The sequence below is a fragment of the Musca vetustissima genome, unplaced genomic scaffold (genome assembly GCF_032173495.1).
Source record: "Musca vetustissima isolate MV318-11 ecotype Yass unplaced genomic scaffold, APGP_CSIRO_Mvet_v1 utg2556, whole genome shotgun sequence".
NCBI lineage: Eukaryota > Metazoa > Arthropoda > Insecta > Diptera > Muscidae > Musca > Musca vetustissima.
Genome location: NW_026878472.1, coordinates 204,164 through 226,494, shown reverse-complemented (window position 1 = coordinate 226,494; position 22,331 = coordinate 204,164). Strand labels below are relative to the sequence as shown.

Genomic DNA, 22,331 nt, shown 5'->3' with positions numbered 1-22,331 from the left:
TATAGAGCGCATTATTTCGAAGCCACAGCTGTGGTCCTACGGCAGCTTCAACAGTGGGATCAAATAATGATTCTTTTAATTATAGACCCCACCATATATGAAACATTTCATTTCATTCCATTTTTTATCTAACAGAAATATTTATCGTAAGCCCTTAAGTTATACAATTTTTCATGTCGGATTCTCAAAGAGTAAAATATCTGCGCACAGAGACTTTTGTCATAGTTCGTATATAAGGGTACATTCAATTTCGAAACTCAAGGATGAATTCCATAGTAATCAGTATAGACATAGGTCTGAAGAATTATTTTTCTTCATGCGCATCTTTATATTTTGAAGACGTTCACTGTATGGAGGCTATATTAAATTTGATATTCCGTTTGCAGCACCGTAGACCCCATACATAAAATTCTTGTTTGGTTTAGCCATGACCACCTGTCAATAGAAATAACGATGGAGATCACAATATTTATAATATGAAAATGGTTACATATCGGTCTCCGTTTTGGCATAGTCCTCAACCGAATTGACTGTTATTTGTTATTTCGGTTTTCCGATGGGTAGTAAATCTTTTTATAAAAAATAATCAATATTTTTAAACAGCAAAGCCGTTTGTCAAGTTTACCAACCAATTTTGTTGCATTTTAGTATTGTGGATTCTGATTAGTTAGAAAATTTCCTTGCCAAAAGTGATCAATATTAACCCAATTTTCGGCGTATGCCCTATATGACCGTATTCCCCTATTATGCGGTATCGTTCATCTCAAATGGCCATATAAAATGTCCACCTTATGGTAAAGGGTATAATAAGGTTCATATTTACAGAATTCCGGGAAAAATTAGCTTTTCTCTTCAGTTAACGTAACCGTTAAATATGCCGATAATTGTTAAGGATATTATACAAAATTTACACATAACTCGGGAATGATGTACTTACTACCGCTTTCGGTAAGAAACCGTCGAGAATTTATGTTTAAATATACAATGGTGAGAAGTGGAGCTACTTCTGACTATACTTTGATTCTAATCGAATTTTTTTAACTCGACTCCGACTCAGACTTATATAAAGAGTACTTCAAAGCGTAAGAATAGCATGTAGAAAGTTTTCGAATTAATTCTTTTTCAAGTTCGATTAAACGTCTCTGACATGACCAATATTGTAGACATTGATTAATGGTTCATGTTATTGTATGCCCTGCCCACCCTTATTATTTATTGCCATTCATTCATTGCCATTAAGGCGTGACTGTATTTAAAGTGGAAGATTTGACTAATATCTAAAATCTCATCCGAATTCAGAACTATTTGAGTAACAATTCAAAGATTATTTATACCAGTAGTGTTGGCGGGTTATTTGGGATACCATTTGTATTTTGTTATTGCAAAATATTCAGGCTTAAGTCCAGTTTGTTGTTTTTGTAAACAATAAATTGAAGTACATACGTTACCAGCGATACCACCTCAATGAGAAGTTCGTTGGTGCCTGACTTCTTCTGCAAATGTCTTGTTAACCACGAAGTCAGGCACCTTTATTGTGTCAGACCCGAATACAAACTATTTGAGAAGTTCGTTCACAGAACAATATTTTTCATCGAATTTTAGAGATGCCTCTGGTCGATCAAGCGGATTAATACATAAAAGACTCCAACAACTTTAAATCATGCTGCCCTAGTTATTCTAAAAATATATACATATTTTGATTTTGAATTCAGTTATTACTTTTTTCATATTCAATGACATTAATTTTAAAGGGCTCAATTTTCGTTAGTAACACATACGTAATGGAACCCTATAAAGGATACTCATAGTGTAATAAGTACAATATGAATAATAATACCTTTGAAGAGTCCACCAATAAGCTTTTCTTCCTGTTGCTTTTTTGGATTCTCCACTATGGGATGTTTTGGACTGTTAGGCGTATTAGCAATTATTTTTCTAGTTGCTGCATGTTGTTTTAATTTCGGATTGACATGTCGCTTGTTCGAACTATCTTGTTGTGAGAACCTAATCACAAAGATCTCTGAATAACCAAAATCTCAAAAAGTACTACATAAATTATATTAGGTTGGGGAAAAAGAAATCCATTAGGCCTGTCGACGAAATTGTCGATAAAATCGGAGTAATGATCGAAGTTGTCCAGTATATTAGCAGTCGTAACATCGCCCAGGAGCAAAAATCTACCATAAATCTGTTTTAAATCATTTACACAAAGCTGGGTTCAAAAAGATGCTCGATGTTTGGGTGCCACACCAATTAACGGAAAAAATAGGATGGATCGAATTCCCATCTGCGAAGCCTTGGCCAAACGGAATGAGTTAGATCCATTTCTTAAACGAATGGTGAAAACGATGGTGGTCAAACAACGGTGAAGCACCTCAAACGGTGGTCAAACCAGGAATAACGGCCAGGAAGGTTCTGCTATGCATTTGGGGATTATTTATTATGAGTTGCTTTCATATGGCCAAACGCTAAATTCTGATCTCTATTGTCAACAACTGGACCTTTTGAAGATAGCAATTGACCAGAATTGGCCAACAGGAGAGGTGTCGTGTTCCACCAGCATAACGCTATGCCACACACATCTACAGTGACTCGCCAGAAACTTCGGGAGCTTGGTTGGGAAGTTTGAATGAATCCATGCAGTCCGGACATGGCACCAAGCGATTATCATCTTTTTCTTGTATTGCAAAATTTCTTTAATGATAAAAAATTCGACAATCCGAAGCATGTTAAATAAAATCCTGTAGTTTATATAAAAATAACGGTTTTCTTTTTCCCCAACCTAATATATCTATCGCCGTAATTTGCATATTATAATCGTATAAATATATATTATTCCAACAACCTCGTTATATTGATGACGAGGTAATTACAGTAGAAACATCCCCTGTAGTTTGGGGTTGTAGTCTTCGATTATATTAAAAGTTCTGAAGTAATGAGGATATAAGTTGTTTTAATTGTACTACGAGTCTTAGTATCGTTGATCGTTATTGGAGACAGATATTAGCATCTTTAAACAAATCACAAAATCAATATATTCAACTAGTCGTTATAATAGTTTACTTTACACACAACAACAACACATCTACAGAAATAATATGTCCATGTAGCGAATTGTGTTTATTCTGAGAATTTTTCCAATAATTGGAAATTCCTAATTGATGTGGATTTTCCATGATTCATAGCTGAGGCAGTTAAGAAGCATGTGTATTGTAGAAAAGAAAGTAATTTGAGAATTAAATGATAATAATCCGTTTTACCAGTTCGTATTTCTTTGTTGGCGACATCGCACTGTTTGAAATAGTTTTCTCACAAAATTAAAAAAAATCTTTGTAATATTTCTAAAATATTTAAAATTCTACAATTTTCAGGAAGAGGTTTTAATTATAATAAGATTTATTTCTTTTTCGCTGATAAATAAAATTTAGAATTATCAGGGATATTGTGACTCCCAATTTTTAAACCTGTTCCAAAACAAGGTTTATATCCCAGTCAAGATTGTGCTCCACGTTGCTATGTCCAACTTTGACCTCATCCAAACTCTTTTGAATATAATGGCTTCAGAATTTATTTTCCTCTGTATAGAATTATATATTAGCTAATATTACCACAAAGGACTTCTCCCAACTGTTTCTCTTCATAATTTATAATAATTTCCATTCTATTTTTTTCCAATTTTCCAGAATATTAACGACCATGCAAAATATGCTTTCGCCAAAAGCCAATCAATTGTGCTCGAATATTGGTAGCTGTGAAACGGATCATCATCACAATCAAATGCATTCATCATCACATGGTCATGGGCATTCGCACAACAATGGCCAACAACAACAGCAGCAGCAACAACAACAACAGATGCATCATCAGCATATGCATCAACATCATCAGCACCATCACCAGCAGCAGCAACAACAACAACACTCACAGATGCAAATGCAGTTGCAGCAGCAGCAACAGTCATCGCATCACCATCACAGCCAACAACAGGCGCAGCAACAACACCACCAACATCAACACCAACATCTGTCATCGGTTATGAATCGACGTGGTAGCAGCAGTAGCGTCCTGCCACCACACATGACACAGTTGTCGCTCAGTAGTAGTGGTGGTGGTGGCAACAATGGCTCTGCTGCTGCCTCTGCCTCCAGTTGTGTGGGCAGCAGTACAACACTGCGCCGAAAATCATCCCTTAGCTATCAGCAACAATTGATGGGCAACACATTACAATGCAGTTCGGATATAACCTCCGACTGTGGTACTGAAATATCACCGGGACATTTTAGCCCACATCCCAATGAATTGTACCTACATCACTCGCACACACATCAACAGCAACAACAACAGCAGCAGCACCAACAGCATCATCAACAACATCATTCACAACAGCAACAACAACATCCACCACCCCATGTCAAACTAAGTCTGCAACCGATAGAACGTTACGATGACTCGTTGGCCTGCAGTTTGCCACCACCCTCACCGGCGCCCAACAGTGATCGATTTATTGATGGAACATGTGTGGTCTCACCACCCAGTGGTCACAGTGATGGCCACCCCGGTGATGATCATTTGCAGCCCGCACATCATCATCACCATCACCACCCACAACAACAGTCGCAGCACCACCACCACCAACAAACGTTGTCATCTTCCACCTCGAACTCGTCAATATCAACCGGAGGTTTGGGTAGCTGTTCATCATCGGTAGGGGCATCAGCTATTGCCTGTGGACCAATGAACGCCTCATTGCAACGTGTCAGCCATCATGGACTGAAATATGGTGGCGCGGGACAGACAATGCAGAACCTGCAACGTTCTGCATCGCCCAACACCAGCCGTTATCGTCTGAATGGCGAACATCATCGTTATCGTGATTTGAATACCGGTTCCAATGCCTCCTCCTCATCCTCCTCGAACACAAATGCCACTGTAGCTGCGCCTGGGGTGCCAAACCAAACGGGACGCTTTATGAGTAACTCATCGAGTCATTATTTGAAAAATTGCCCTACATCGTTGGTGCCGAGCGATACCTACAGCTATTTGGCCTCGTCGGCCCATACACCGGTCAAACGTTACGTACCCACCCCACCACCACCACATGAGCTCTACGTTGCCGATCATCATTCGCATGGACATTACAGTAAGCCACAAGCCTCCTCGACACAACATCAACAGCAACAACAACAACAGATGTTGCAACAGCAGCATCAACAACAATATGCAGGTGGTCCATCGGCTGTAACCACAACGAAATGTGGACCTCAATCCTCGTCTTCACCCAGTACACTGCCATATCGCAATCGAAATTTAAAATGTTGTTCATCCGAGCAGCAGATCGCTGGCAGCGGTGGCGAACTGCAACCTCTGTCCAGCCTAAACCAAACGAAAGAACATTACGCTTCATCGCCCCGAATACGAAGTAGCCAATATGGTGGACCCACGGCAATTGGAGGTTCTAAACTACCGGGCAAAGATTCTCCGGTGGTGCATCATCATTTGATAAGTGGTGGTGAGGGTGGTCAGGGTATAATGGCGGCAGCCCACACCTACAACAAGACCTTCAGTATGATGACCACCCAGTGTAGCGTGGTGAATCAACCGCATATGGTGGCCACCATTACCGCCGTGGGCTGTGTCAGTTCTCCCCAGAGTAGTCTGAATATTACCAGTACCGTGGCACGATCTCAGCTACCGCCACCCGTCTATGGTAGCAATCAGCGCAGTATGGCCAGCGGCACTGGTATCTGTTCGCTTATGAACGATATGCAGGAAATGTCTTCTACGCTAAGTGCCACAATGTCACAGAATGTCAGTGATGTAGCCTCAGCAGCGGTGGCGGGACTTTGTGCCACCAGTGGCCTGCGGAAAGACGAGTCAAGTTCAGCAGCCACGGGAAGCACAACCGGTTTGGTATTAAGTTCAACGGCTGTGGGGAGTTCGACAACCTCCGCCGCCACCTGTTTACACTGCAAGACAGTGCGACGCACCACAGGTGTTCATCAGACCACACAGACAACTGGTCCCATTAGTCCAGTACCTCAATTGATGCCAACGACACCATTGGCAGGGGCTGCAGCGGCGGGACCAAGTTCCAGTGGTTCCCTCAGTAGCACAAACACTGCCGGCAACAATCAAAGATATTTGGAACAACAGCTGGCGAACATGTCATCATTAACACCCACCAATGCCGCCAACACGACCACCACCAACAACAGCAGCAACATCACCAATGAAATGAACCACTTAACACCTCTAACGCCGCCCAATGCCAGCGGTACCGGAGTCGGCGGTAATGTTATGGCGCCGGGACAACAACCGCTTGTCAATCGCATGCTCAATACCCAAAAGAAACAACAGCAGCAGCAACAGCAACAGGATCTGATGGCAGAGCAAATGTACAGTCAACTGAAATCGAGTACCAATCAAATGATGCAGCAGGCCCAGCAGATCATCAATGCGGAATATCAAAATCAGCAGCAGTTCCAGCAACAACAGCAGCAGCAACAACAACAGCTTCAGCTACAGTTACAACAACAGCAGCAACAGTCGCCTCAACAGGCCCAGGCCTCATCAATGGAACAACATTATATGGTACCCTCAGCCATGCGCACCTATCAGCCTCAACCTCAGGCCCAGGCCATGCAAGCAAATCCCCAACCATCCGTACAACTTGCTCAGCAGCCACAGCTACAAATACAGGCTGCACCGGCCACACAACCTCAGGGCCAAGCCTCAGCCGCCGCTCTCAGCACAATAAATCAACAGCAGCAGCAACAACAACAGCGCTACTCGTGTAAAAAACGATTCACCGAATATATGCGTCGTGAGGTTATGCGATTCTTCGGCCTTGAACTTACCACCGAGGTTGAAGATTTTGCCCTGTGGCAGGGTCGACAACGTCGTCTGGCCATACGACGTTTTGGCACACTGAAAACCGAAACCGCTGAAATACCTGAAGGCTGTGCGCTGGACAACAATGGCTCCGCGGCCGGTGGTGCCAATCAAAATTCCCATTGTTCTGGTTTCAATAATGGCGCCCAACATTCACACAATCACTATCACCACCAGCAGCATGCACAGGCGGGTCAGCAGCAGCAACAACATCATCACCATCACAACCACTCGCACAACCATTCGCATCATCATGCCTCGGAGAGGCCTGACATTCTGCCCGACACAGCCGATGATGATGACACCAGCAATGGCAACGACAGTGTTGGTTCCGGTGGCAGTGGAGGTGTGTTAAGGCGCCGCGGCCACTATCAGCGGGATCATTTCCACCATCCCTACTACAATATAGACTTCCGAGCGGGCGATCATGTGGAACGCAAACCATCCGTTATGTCTATGCTGGTTTCAGGCTGTAGCTATTTGGTCAATGCCCTCAACAAGCGGCAAATGGATTTCCGCCAACGGCGCCAATGGTCACGCAGTTTTGCTCCCGCTCATGTACAGAATGTCCAGAATTTGGATGGCACTGCCGGGGCAAACAATGAAATCTATGAGGGTGTTGCAGCCCTGAACGACGAGGTCTTCTTCGATTCACCATCCGGCATGGATGCCAACAACACGGCAAACAACGGCTCTTCCACATCGGGTGCCGCTGGCACACCGGCCAACAGTAACAATCCTAATGGAAATGCGGCGACGGCGGCAGCACGCTCTACCGCTGGACCGCAAATATTCAATGGCGCCCAACAGGGTTGGCGTACCACCAACAACAGTACCAGCGTTAATCACAACGAAGCGGCCAATCTGCAACAGGCTGTGGTTTTACATGGCTCCGTACAGGATCAAGACAACTCGCCACAACAGGCGGTTCAGCAACAACCCCAAATACCCGGCATTCGTGCCAATCGCATTTCATCACAAATACTTGATGGTGTTCTGGAGAACTCCCGTCGTCCGATGGCGCAAAAAATAAAACTATTCTGTGTTAATGATCTCGATGATCGTACCGATCATAGGCCCTTTTTCACCTATTGGATTAATACTGTACAAATTATCGTATTATTTTTATCGCTACTGTGCTATGGCATTGGGCCGATTGGCTTTGGGGTGGAACAGCGCACAGGCCAGGTATTGGTCACCAGCCTCAGTTTACAAACGGTGCAGCATACGGAGCAGCGCAACATATGGATAGGACCGCGTAATCAGGATTTGGTGCATATGGGTGCCAAGTTTGCCACGTGTATGCGGCGTGATGTAAAAATTATAGATGTAATGATGAAGACCCGACGTCAGGAGCGTGAGACGGCCTGTTGTATAAGGAATGACGATTCGGGTTGTGTACAAAGTTCACAGGCAGACTGTTCAGTGAGGGGGCTGTTTCCAACGGTAAGAATTCAAAGATCCACTTATTTTTTCTTCCTATATTATTTTTTTTTATTTCATTTTTACAGAAATCCATATCAACTTGGAAGAAATGGTCACCCGGTGAATCGGGGCCAGGCGGTCGCATTTCGGGCTCTGTATGCGGTCTGGATCCCAAATATTGTGATGCACCCGCCTCCATAGCTCCATATGAATGGCCCGATGACATTACTAAATGGCCAATATGCCGTAAAACGAATTCATTCTCGCAACGTTTTCGTTTCAAAGATCACACCGCCGAACATATGGTGTGCGAGGTCATTGGTCATCCCTGCTGTGCGGGTATATATGGTGAATGCCGCATAACGACACGGGAATATTGTGATTTTGTAAATGGTTATTTTCACGAAGAGGCATCACTTTGCTCACAGGTGAGTCTCAGGATACTTTATAGCTCTAAGGGGTTTAATCATATTGTGTCTATCTCTCTCTTTCAGATCTCATGCTTGAACAATGTCTGCGGCATGTTCCCATTTGTAAATGTCGAAGTTCCCGATCAATTTTATCGCCTCTTTACATCGCTGTGTATGCACGCTGGCATTTTGCATTTAATGATAACCGTGATATTTCAACATGTGTTCTTGGCCGATTTGGAGCGTTTAATTGGACCCGTCCGAACGGCCATCTTGTATATAGGTTCGGGACTAGCTGGCAATTTGACAAGTGCCGTCTTAATGCCATATAAACCAGAGGTAAATTATTAATTGTTTTTATTATTTTGGTTTATTTTAAAGTTATTGTACGAAAATGGGAACTGTAAAGGTTGAAAGCGATGTGTAGGGCTCCTGAATATTTTTTTTAAACTGTCTTCTAAAATCGAGCACATAGAGATAAAAGTTTATTAAACACCAAGAGGGCAAATCGCTTGAAAAAATATATTAAACAATTTTGAGGTCTGGATCTGTATACTGCGAATAAATTATGATATTTCTTCATAATATGAAATGTATTCGAAAGTTTCCAAAGAGATCGTGTGAGCGTGGAAAAGGACGTTGGAAACATACGAATGCCGATTTCTTGTTATTTAGGACCTTATCAAAAATCTTTTGAGGAATATTTCGAGATCGAAAAATATGCACAAAAACTTGAGATAAAAAATAAATATTGGCTGGAGACATGTCGTCTCAAAATAAAGATATTGAGCTTTTCCTTTGCGCAACATTAAAATAACAAGCAAAAAATACATAACGCCATAACTCAAAAACTTTACCTATGTCAAATTTGTCTTCATCGGCTCTTAAAATACTCGCCAAGCGCTTTCATCCCATATGAAATTTTCCACTTCACAAAATCTTTCTGCACAGAGTTATAGTTTGAATAGCATTTTTACCCGCAGGATTGCATTTTTAAATTTTTTATCCTTCACCACACTGTGGTACAGTGTATTATGTCTTTGTGCAGACACATGGTTCCTTTTGAGAATATACATAGAATTACATTCCACGTTAAATTGTAAACAAAGTACAGGTCGCAATTATGATCCAAATTGAATAACAATTTGGAATAGGCCACTCATTTGGCCAAAGGCGGACCCTAGTGAAATTGGGTAAAAATAGGTTTAGATTTAGATATAGCTCCCACATAAGTTGCAGATAGGCCTGTGTATGAAATGTTCATCAATTCGTTCATTGAGAGACCATTGACATGAAATACCCAAAGTGGTGAAGGGTATAATATAGTCAGCCCAGTCCGACTTTACTATTTCTCTTACTGGTTTTATAGAAGACCTTTAGGTTTATATCTTTGTAGAAGAGCCGAAAGGTGTCGATAGAAAATGTGAAATGTCTAAAAAACTGTAAAGTCTTCTTGTAAATATGATGACGATAAATACCAAAAAATATTTTTTATATGAAATTAGTTGGTATGTGAAACCTGAGAACTAATTCGCCATAGGTCAATTTTTTGAGTTCTGGTGTGATGACTTTTGCTGATCAGATCACTACATGAAGTTTATAATTTTGTCATGATTTATTGGATACCGATCAAAGCAGATCATCTGAAGATAATTGTAATAATTGGTTTCCTTGGAGTACGAAATGATCCATTTCATCGTGAAATGATCCATTTCATTATGAATACTGATAACAAATGTGAAATCAGATATTGAAAATCAAATATTAAAAAATATGAAATATATAGACAAATATTAATTATTTTATATCTTAGCAGTGTTTAAAATCAAAACAGTATGAAATTTTTGTTTCTCTATTTATGGTTGAAAAAGTGTCTAAAATCAGCAAAATTTCGAATAATGCCGAATTTAATACCTAATGAGAACCCAAAATGCCAAATTACAACCAATTTCATTGAATTTGACTGGACAAATTAAGTTTAGCTTAAAACTAAACAATCCAGTCAGCCTGGCAACCCCATTATTCTATACTTATACCAGAATTAAGATAGTCGTGCGTATCCTTAATATTGTATTATGTATACGCATTGCCCACCCATCATGGAAATTCACAGAATTATCATTGAAGAGGATTCAAATTATTCAAATTGTTTTTGGAGCTGTATGAGTGTGTTAATTAGCAAGAATTTAAAAGTGTTTTACACACATATATATATATATATATATACTTTAGAGGTAACTTAATAATATTTTGAAATGCGCCCTACACGCCCAAATATTCGATATTTTAGGTATTTGCGGCACCCTTTTTAATCTAATCAAATATAATTTTCTGTGTTCATTCTACGAAATATTATCAATATTGATCCAGTTTTTAGGGTGGTCCCCATTGAGCCATATAACCAATTATTCGGTATTTTTAAGCTTTTGGGGCATTGATAACGGCAAACCCTGTTAAAACGTACCAGCAATTTTTGGGGAGTTTTGAATTCTGATTTGAGTAAAAAATATCCCTATCAAAATCAATCAAAACTAGCCCAAGTTTCCGGGTAACCCCCATATAAAGGTATTATAGGTTTTTTAAACAAATTGGCTCAGTTTCTCCAGGGATGTCAAAACTTCATACCAAAAATTATCAAATACGGTTTATGTTTTGGTAAGGGATTCCTGAAGGCTAACATACATATATGCCGGAAATTATTTACATATGTCCATGCTTTGACATTGCCAGTAATTTGAAGACTTAGACCTATTTTCCCATTGTAGTGGCTGTAATTTGGGATATTGGAGAGTAGAAGACAATATTGAAGAAAATTGTCCATATAGCCACCACATAAAGACCCCTCCTCCTTTTCGGTATTATTAAGTTGTTAACCGAATACTCTCATTGAAGTGGCTATAATTTGGTATATCGGATTTCTAATAAATAAAAATCGCAGTTTTTCCACCTGAGTGTGTGTGTATTTTGGAACAATATTTTTTCAGAGCTTAAATAAAAAGTTCGGCCCGGACGAATGATGTAATAATATTAAGAGATAGGTTATAATTACCTCGTGATTGTATCAGCTGATAATATGGTAATTATCTATATGAAAAAGTCAGTTATCTGTGACAACACAATACCTCTCAAAAGGATTTTGTAGCCGAAATTGTCGTGTTTCCAAATTTTACGTATAAGTTGATTGTATTTTTGTTGGGCGCCATGTCCATCCATTTGTATTTGTGATAGATAAACTACATAAGTTCAATTTGTATTTCTGATAGATAAACTACATAAGTTCAAATGAAAATAAAATTTATATGACGAAAATTGTTGTCACATCATTATCAATTGTCTTCACACCATCCTCAGCCTTATGGCTAGTGAGGGTTTATACACTTTGATACGGCAAACATGTGCCTCATCAAAATATTCTTTTTAGATATCTTGTTTCTTAGGGCCAAATCCGTTTCAGACAATTTGGAGTCGATTTACAACTGTCCGTCTGTCTGGCCGGCTGGTGCATACTATAGCTCTCGAAGCGAATAACCGATTTCATCCAAACTTCTACCAAATTTAGTTCAAGTTCGAATATGGGAAATATCGGTCCATTCCCTCTGGTAAAAATTGTGCTAAATTGATTTTATAATATCATGCGAACGGACTATCCAATTTGAACCAAACATTGTACGACCTTTTATCTTTAACAAGTTCAGATCATTGCTACTACTTCTGGTACATCCCCCACAAGTGGTAAAAATTTCAATATTTTCAAAAATTGCAATGTATCAATTACATATTTGTCGGCAACACCGACTGACACTTTTTTACTTGTAAGTTTATGCAGAATTATTCATTTTAAAAATATATTTGCTATATATGAATGATGGCATTCCAAGGCCTTTAACTATGACCGAACCACTTCTATTATTATTTTAATTCGGTGAAGTTTAAAGTCTGATCTGTCTGATCACAGTAATCAGAGGATTTGAAGCCTTTGTTCTATTGCGATGGTGTTCAGCAATGTTTATTTTTTCAAAATGTGCGAATTTATGTTGGGCGTCATGTTCTATTTAACCCTTTGAGCCCCGAATTTTTTTCCGTAATCATAGAACAATTTTCTGTTCACAGATTTAATGAAACTATCCTAGATAGGATATGGACAAAATTTTACATCGCTACATCCTCGCATTCGGGAGATACAGTACATTATTTCTAAAAAATAAAAGCCCAATATCAAGAAAACCATATGAAAAATCGACGAAAAAATCATTTTCGATTTTTCTCTATATTCTGTTCTATTAGAATCAAAAATAATTCTTATGACAGAATTCGTACATTTCGAATACGAAGCGATTTAAATAATTTGGACTGTATACACAAATTAGTACTGTACACATTTTTTGTCCTCTTCTCTATATTGAAAAGCTCATAACATAACCAAAAATTTGAATTTTTTAGATTTTTCTTTTGATTTGTGTCGTCCATAATCAGGTCTTGACATATGAAATCCAAAGAATATTTATCTACTAGCTATATATTAAATAAAAGCTCTAAAACATTTTGTTGCCTGTGGGCAACATTGGGCCACAAAGGGTTAAACTTCAAAATGCTGGTATTTGATATATTGTAAACAACAGAAAGCATTTTACACCTTCTTCCTCCGGATTGTATTTCAGATTCTCATTAATTTATTATATACATATTTATTTATTCTGTTTAACATGATCCAATCGGACGGAAACATGGTATCATTAAACATGTCAAGATGTTAGGAACTGGTTCTGAAACTAAAATAGTTGTTCTGCTTATAAATGGTTTATAATGTGACTGCATTTATTCAACATTTAATGTATCTTTGTCTTGGATTTTAATTCTATAACTGTTAGATCCAAATTTGATTAACCACATATCCTAACCTAAGCCCTTGCTGACGTGCTGTTTCCTTTATTAACATATGCCTTCCTCTATGGTATAGACGGAATAACAAAGAATTTTTGTCTCAAAGTGAGTGTGAAAATTTTAAAAGTAAGTCCACTTTTGGATGGATAAGAACTCTTCTTTTCAACATTATTGCATAGCATCCGCACGTTGGATTTTTGTAGATTTTGATAGGTTAATAATATTCCGTAAATTTTAAATACCTAGTATATTGTTCATATTTCGAAATCGGCGACAAGTCTATATATTTCTAGTTTCCAGAATTTTAGAAGGCTTCCAGAAATTCCACATCTGGTTTGCGTCCTTTTATAAGTGACTCTGGATATGGGTTTTACAATATTTCAAGATTTTGAAATTTTAAATTTCATTTTAAAAAATTCAATTAAAAACCTATTAATTTCATTTGAGACGCAGTAGCACCACATGGAGTGGCAAATCCAAAAGCAAGTATTTATTTAATGATAAAATTCTGTACCTAAAGCTCCTTTCTACTGCATCTACTTATGCTAGTACTATCATTACTTGAATCGACTTCGAATATCATATTTGGCTAAAAAACACAATCTCGCGTAAAACTGAAATTAGTAGTCAGATTTCCATTGCTAATACAATATAGTCCTTTTTAAACCCATTATTTTCCATAATAATTTTCATACTACAATTTTGTATTTATCTTGATATTTGTTTTATAGGTGGGTCCACTAGCATCGTTATCGGGTGTTATAGCATCACTGATGGTACTATTAATATTATCGCATTGGCAACATCTACATAAACCACATGTGGCCCTGTTCAAATTGATGTTTATGGGCGCCATACTCCTCGCTATTGGAACGCTGCCATGGCAGCTGAATTTTGCCGGTATTTTTGCGGGTATATTCAGCGGTATAATTCTAACGATAGCTTTAGTACCATTCGTTAGTGTCACCAAATATCGGCGTAAATCAAAGGTAACATTCGATATTTGAAATTAAAATTTAGCAGATGTTAATGATTTTTTTTCTCTTTTCCTTATCTCTCTCTCTCTCTCTGTCTCTTTCACAGATAAATTTAATATGGTTTTGTATTATATTCCATGTATTCGTTTATGCCACAATGTTATTAATTTTCTATATGTTCCCCACTGAATTAACCAAGCTAAGTTTTGGAGAGGTGCTCACGAATAGTTTTAACAATGGTGCTACGGGCGGTAGTGGTGTTGGCGGCGGCGGCGTTGGAACTGGCAACGGCGGCATGGGTTCGCCGGGCATTAGCACAACTGATATTATGCGCACAGGCATTTCAAACAGCAACAATAACAATAATAACAACAACAATAATAATTATAATCGTCAGTCATTTATGCATCAGCAACAGCCGCAGTATCACTACCACCATCAATCCGATGATATAATAATTAATAATGTTGCCGCCGTGGCGACGGCAACCCTGGCACCCTACATCCAGTAACGAAGAATGCCCAATGGTGAATTTGACAACAGATAGGAGAGAGCGCGCGCACTCTTTTTTTTCCATTCGAATCGATTACGTTCAACAACACTTTTTGTGTGTAATTTTTTCCAACCTCTTTTGTTCAAACTTAATTTAGTTATTATATATTATATAATAATTAATAATACTATATAATAAATTTAAGAGAAAAAAACAACAAAAACAAATAAATTTAAAATTAATGAGATAAATATAATAATAAAAAACAAATACATCACACGTATAGGTAAACGCGGGTGTGACAATTCACCATTTCTATCAAACAACAACAAGAATAAGAAGAAAAACAAAAACAACAAAAAACCAAAAAAAAATATTTGTCAAAATAATTAAGAATAAATAAAAATTATTATAAATAAATATAAAAAAATATACAATAACAAATGTTTTATTTCAAGAAGTGCGGATTTATTAAAGAATATTTTTTCAGGGACCAAAACAGGCGTGGGGATGATAGATACCAAGCAACGGCTCTAATTGGCTTTAACATGGCGAAGTCCAGGCTTATCTTGGTCCCTCTTTCATCTCAATTGTGGACACTGACCTCCCCGTGGTGCCACCTGGGGTACCTATTTTCATCACCCGATGAAATAGTGAGCTAATATGTGCGCGAGTTCACCAATAAGAATTATAAAAAAGCGGGTTGAGGCGTTGGGTTTGTTTCCCGCTCTCAGAAAATCCAACCTACTATGAAAAAGCAAACAAAGAAAACTAAACCATACCCCCTAATGTTGACGACCCCCGCAAACGTATAAAGGACCACGATCTGCGAATCTGCATTGGAACGTTCGCAGTGTTCGCTTTGGTGGATGTACTCAAGAAGTACAAATCCGATATTATTGCCTTACAGGAAATGTGATGGAAAAGAACTGGCGTAAGTAAATCAGATGATTACGCCCTGTATTATAGCTGCAATGAAACGAGACATGATTTATGGTTAACAGGAGGAAAAAGACCTCTTCTCCTGATTCACTCCAGTAGATGAGCGAATTGCTATAATCCGTATAAAAGCGAAGTTCTTCTACATCAATCTCATTTGCGCCCATGCTCCGACCGAAGATAAAGATGAACAGACCAAAGACATATTTTACGAGCGCCTAGAAACAGCATATGATCGTTGCCCTGGCCATGACATTAAAATTCTGGTAGGAGATTTTAATGCAAAAATCTGAAGGGAAAAATCTTTGGCCCCATCGTCGGAAAATTCAGCCTCCATGAAGAAACATCAGACAACGGCATGAGGTTCATTGACTTCGCGGCAGCAAACAACATGGTAGTTAGCAGCACCAGATTCAAGCATCTCGATATACACAAGGATTTCTCCCGATCGAACAACGAGAATCAAATCGATCATGGTGTGATAGATGAAAGGCATTCATCCAGTGTTCTAGACGTCCGATCGATCCGAGGAGCGAATATCGATTCGGACAATTACATTGTGGCAGCCAAGATACGTACCCGTGTTAATGTAGCAGCAAAGGTGCGATCTAATGTAACATGGAAATTTGACGTCGAAAAGCTGCAAACACAACAGATAGCAGAAGCGTACTCCGCTCAACTTACCCAACTGCTTGACGAAAGCACCCCGATAATAATATAGAAGCACAATGGCAGAGAATTACCCACTCCTTACAAACTTCAGCAAAAGCAACACTTGGGTACCAAACACCACCATCAAGAAATCCGTGGTACGATCAGGAGTGTCGTAATGCTACTGATATTAAAAACGCAGCGTATAGGGCAACCCTGCCGACAGTAGCAACACGTAATGCGATGGAGAACTATCGGGAGAAAAGGAAAGAGGAGAAACGTATTTTCAGAAAAAATAAGAAAGAACAAGAAAAACGTGAACGTGATCAAATCGAGATGTACAGGAGTCAGAATGAAGTCCGAAAATTCTACCAACGGGTAAAATACCAAACCGAAGGCTTTGAGAGATAAGTAAGGAAACCTGGTGACAGATACAGACAAAAAACTTCTGGTGTCAAATAGTGGCGGTGAAGAAGATACCCAGAACCAATCAGAGATGATGGTATAGAGTGTATACCACCTAGCCAAGATGAGGTCATAAAAGCAATTAATCGGCTCAAGAACAATAAAGCAGCAGGAGCCGATGGGTTACAAGCCGAACTATTCAAGACTGGTGGTCAGATGCTGGTAAGGAGCATTCACCAGCTGATTAGTACAATTTGGCTAGAGGAATGCATGCCCAATGATTGGAACCTCAGCATCCTGTGTCCCGTGCACAAAAAAAGGAGACAAGATGATATGTGCCAACTATAGAGAATAAGTCTCTTTCCCATCGCATATAAAGTGCTATCCAGCGTACTGTGTGAACGACTGAAGCCAATGGTCAATGACATTATTGGACCATACCAATGCGGCTTCAGACCTGGCAAATCCACCATTGATCAGATTTTCACTCTGCACCATATCCTGGAAAACACATCAACCAGATTTTCACTCTGCACAAAATCTTGGAAAAAAAACCCACGAAAAACACATCGACACATTCCACCTATTCGTCGACTTTAAAGCCGCATTCGACAGCCCTTATCTGTTCAGAGGTGTATAAAGCCTGCAAAATTCCTGCAAAATTAATACGGCTATGCAGGATAACTTTAACTGACACAAGATCAGCAGTTAAAGTCGGAAAGGACCTCTCGGAGCCCTTTAATATCGAACGATGATTCAGACAAGGTGACAGTTTGTCGTGTGACCTTTTTAACATCCTGTTGGAAAAGGTCATTCGAGAGGCAAAATTGATCAGAAATGGCACTCTGTACACCAAACAACACATGTTACTCGCCTACGCCGATGACATCGACATAATGTGTTGAACATTGAGAGCGTAATAACCACCTTTGAACAAATTGAGAAGAAGTCTGCCAAAGTGGGTCTGGCAGTAAACGGCGAGATGATCAAGCTGTTGGTATCAACGCTCAAGACGTCCAGTAGACTCGGACTAACTGTGGAACTTGAGAACTACCGTTCTGAGGTAGTAAAAGATTTTATGTAATTTGGTACGCACATAAATAAAACGAATGACATCAGTTTTGAAAATCGGAGAAGGATAGTGATGGCCAACAGATGGTACTCAAAAGCAAGGCCACCTCCCGCCAGACCAAATTCACACTCCACAAGACGCTGTTATATGGATCTGAAGCATGGGTACTTGCGCAAGCAAATGAGGCAACTCTTTGAGAAAAATTCTCCGAAAGATCAATGGGCCGATCTGTGTTGACGGTGAATATCACCGTCGAATGAACCATGAGGCAGCTCTTGGAGTGTTTGAGAGAAAAATTCTCCGAAAGATTTATGGGCCGATCTGCGTTGACGGTAAATATCCTCGTCGAATGAACCATGAGTTGTACCAGCTATTCTCGGACTTCGACATTGTTAGACGTATTGAGCTGCTAATACTACGTTGGCTAGGTCATGTTGTGAGAATGGATGAAGATGCTCCAGCCCAGAAGGCATATAAAAGCGAACCAGCCGATGGTTTACGCAGAAGGGGAAGGCCACGAATAAGACTGAAAGATCAAGTGGAACATAACATTACCGAATATGGTCTTTCAAATTGGAAAAACTGACCGACGCGCATGAAAATCTTTTTTAAGCTCGGCTTATGGAACGAAAGTTCTGTCACAAGCCAGCTAAGTAAGTAAAACAGGCGTGGATTCATTAAAAAATATTTTTCAAGGGCCAAAACAGGCTTGGATTTATTAAAGAATGTTTTTTTCATGGTTCCAAAACAGGCCTGGATTTATTAAAGAATATTTTTTTCAAGGACCAAAACAGGCGTGGATTTATTAGAGAATATTTTTTCAAGTACCAAAACAGGCGTGGATTTATTAAAGAATATTTTTTTCAAGGACCAAAACAGGCGTGGATTTATCAAAGAATATTTTTTTCAAGGACCAAAACAGGCGTGGATTTATTAAATAATATTTTTTTCAATTCATTTAGTTTGATTATTATATTTTTCATTTATTTATTTATTTGTAAAATAAATTTGGATTTATTAAATAATATTGAAATTCATTTAGTTTGATTATTATATTTTTCATTTAATATTTGTAATAATTTTATATAAATATACATAGTTGTTTTGATTTAGTATTTAAAGTATTAATAATTTTAATATATGTATGATATATGTAGTTAAAGAAATACATATTTCAATATTAATATTAGAAGGTTATAAAAAATATATATCCTTGATAAATCTTGAATAGATTAGTTTATTTTTTATAATGTTGTTGCTTTTTGGAAGCTTAAAAACTATATACAATAGATAGATTATTATAGATTATATATTAATATGTATCCCTATATAAGTAACTATAAAACTAAATACCCTAAAAAAATGGGGATCGAAGTTGCATCTCACCCGCCACCTTACATAACAACATCACGACAAACTATTTTCGTTTTTGACGATGCTCTCGAAGGACCATTACCACCACCGCCATTCATCATTGTCGTTTGTCCATATGTGTCACTAGCACCAGACGATGACGAATAGTCATTATGTCCCACATGTGTCTGTTGTTCCTGACGAGCCAAAAAATTATCAGCTATAGCACGATCTAAACCGGTATATTGAAACGATGGGTTGCCATCAATGACATCAGCATCAGATTTACGACGTTGACGACGATTGGCATCAGATTTACCCGAACGTAAAATTTGTCCAGCAGCACGACGTTTCTTACGCGCATCAATTGATTTTGTACTGCGTTGTGTACGATAAGTTCCGGTCATACTAGGGGCGGGCATACTTGCAGCATAAAGGGCTGGTGGTGGTCCATAGATGATGGGCATCGAAGCAGTTCTCATCATGGGTAAAGTCATACCGCCACGATATGCGGGAGCTGGTGCCATAGTTGGAGCCATTGCGGGTGGTGGTAGCATTGGTTGTGGTACCATAGATGGTGTCATCTTTTGTGTGCGGGGAAGAGAAGGGAAAATAATTAGAAAATGTTTCAAAGTGGTATATATTAAAGATTATTTGTTTATCTTACGCTTCCAGATGCTGGTATCAACATAACAGGTCTTCCATTGGGGGCCATTTTGGGTTTTGGTGTACCCATTGTACCATTTTGGGCAGCAGCATACATCCACATGGCAGCCAATTTGTCATTGGTTTCCTGTAATAAAAATTTAGAAGAAAAATGTGTTAAAATTTTTTAAAAAATATAATTTTTTAAGAGTCAATAAAGACGTGGTTTTTAATAAAATATTTTTTTAAGGACCAACAGAGGCGTAGATATTTAAAAAATATTTTTCTAAAGCCAACAGGGGCGTGGATTTGATTTAAATTTTTAAAAAATATTTTTTCAACAACCAACTGAGGCGTGGATTTGATTTGGATTTTAAAAAAATATTTTTTCTAGAGACAACAGAGGCGTGGATTTGATTTGGATTTCTAAAAAATATTTTTTCAACAACCAACAGAGGCGTGGATTTTTAAAAAATATTTTTTCTAGAGACAACAGAGGCGTGGATTTTAAAAAAATATTTTCCCAAAGAACCAACAGAGGCGTGGATTTTCAAAATATATTTTTTCAAGAACCAACAGAGGCGTGGATTTTCAAAATATATTTTTTCAAGAACCAACAGAGGCGTGGATTTTCAAAATATATTTTTTCAAGAACCAACAGAGGCGTGGATTTTCAAAATATATTTTTATGGATTATTAAAAAAATATTTTTTCTAGAGACAACAGAGGCGTGGATTTTAAAAAAATATTTTTTCTAGAGACAACAGAGGCGTGGATTTTAAAAAAATATTTTGATTTGATTTAAATTTTTAAAAAATATTTTTTTCAAAACCAACTGTGGATTTGATTTTGGATTTTTAAAAAAATAATTTTTCAACAACCAACTGAGGCGTGGATTTGATTTGGATTTTTAAAAAAATAATTTTTCAACAACCAACTGAGGGGTGGATTTGATTTGGATTTAAAAAAAACTTATTTTAAGAACCAATAGGGGCGGAAATTTTTAAAAATATATTTCACAAACCTTTTCACTTCCAGCCATTGACATTGCCTTCATATACTGATCAATTTTCTCTGGGTCCAAGGCCAAGCCATTTGCATTTGACTTAATGATGATGTCCTGCAATTCAGCATTTTTGGATCTGCAAGAAAGAAAATAAAAATTTCCTTTAAAATATAACAGAATTAAAACAAAATATTTACTTAAATATATAAGTTACTTGATATACAAAATTATTATTATATATAGAACTCTAAAAGTAGAAAAAAGTAAAATAAATTAAAATTTATCTTAGCAGAATAGTTAAAAAAATAAAACTCCTACGATTTTAATGACCACCAAATTGTTTTTTTTTTATTCAGTATTAAATTTTACTTTCCAAAAAATAATTCAGTAATAATATGAAAAAATAATATTTTTCAAGATTTTATTTACTTATATTAACTTCCTCATTCATATAGAAAAATGTGTTATTAATATTTGTTTAATAATAAAAAAAAAATTTTTGCCAACGATTTCGTTTGGTATTATAGTATTAGTCACTATTGTCAAAGTAATGCGTTACGATACGTCACTAGTTATACTCTCAAGAGACAGTTATTTGAAATAGAATATATATTAAATTTAAATATATTTTATATTAAATTAAAAAAAATTATACGCCTATATCGATTTTTGTTTATTACAACGACAAATATAAACATTTTTTTTAAAAAATCCCTTTAAACGTAGCTACAACACCAATTAAATAGCTTTACGTTACGTAGCTTCACTAACTACACGACATTAAGTTTGCATGAGAACATGGTTGAAATAAAATGGTACTCTCTGTTTTTTTCTCCCTATCATGCACAGTTGCTTACACATAGCATTGCAAAGTTAATAGAGAGGACAGACAGAACGGAAAAAAGTTAGTTCATTGCAAAAGAAATCAAGATTTGATAAAGAAGAAAAAATATATATCACACATTCTAAAATAAAAAAAACAATATTTATTAAACAGATTAAACTAAATTATTAATAGTGTTAAGAAATAGCAATACAAATTAAAGAAATACCATAAAAATTAACATGTAAATATTAAGCAAAGAGAAATATTGATTTTCTTAGCCGTCAACAAAAAAAAGAAGAAGGAAAACAACAACAACGGCCACAAGATAAAATATTCATTTCTTATTGGATTTTTTCT

At 37.7% G+C, this 22,331-nt stretch overlaps 2 protein-coding genes across 2 annotated transcripts in view; one reads left to right on the top strand and one right to left on the bottom strand.

The window, feature by feature from the left end:
- The first annotated feature begins 4,144 nt into the window (after positions 1-4,144).
- LOC133323235 (inactive rhomboid protein 1-like) lies at positions 4,145-15,160 on the top strand. The gene is made up of 6 exons (XM_061532192.1): positions 4,145-5,174; positions 5,283-8,337; positions 8,403-8,744; positions 8,811-9,065; positions 14,339-14,596; positions 14,691-15,160. The coding sequence occupies exons 1-6, from the start codon at positions 4,210-4,212 to the stop codon at positions 15,093-15,095; spliced, it is 5,280 nt and encodes a 1,759-aa protein (XP_061388176.1). The 5' UTR covers positions 4,145-4,209; the 3' UTR covers positions 15,096-15,160.
- Positions 15,161-19,538: 4,378 nt separating this feature from the next.
- LOC133323236 (uncharacterized) overlaps positions 19,539-22,331 on the bottom strand; it is a 35,092-nt gene continuing 32,299 nt past the window's right edge. The window contains exons 3-5 of the mRNA XM_061532193.1: positions 21,156-21,284; positions 20,165-20,285; positions 19,539-20,081 (exon numbers count right to left, since the gene is read on the bottom strand). Of these exons, the coding sequence (XP_061388177.1) occupies positions 19,539-20,081; positions 20,165-20,285; positions 21,156-21,284 (793 nt within the window). The remainder of the gene's footprint in view (positions 20,082-20,164; positions 20,286-21,155; positions 21,285-22,331) is intronic.

Excerpts from the sequence above, each read along its gene's own strand:
- LOC133323235 (XM_061532192.1), top strand. The coding sequence starts at position 4,210 with ATGGGCAACACATTACAATGCAGTTCGGATATAACCTCCGACTGTGGT. Across the intron at positions 8,745-8,810 it reads AGGCATCACTTTGCTCACAG|ATCTCATGCTTGAACAATGT; the intron begins GTGAGTCTCAGG and ends TCTCTCTTTCAG. Across the intron at positions 9,066-14,338 it reads TAATGCCATATAAACCAGAG|GTGGGTCCACTAGCATCGTT; the intron begins GTAAATTATTAA and ends TTTGTTTTATAG.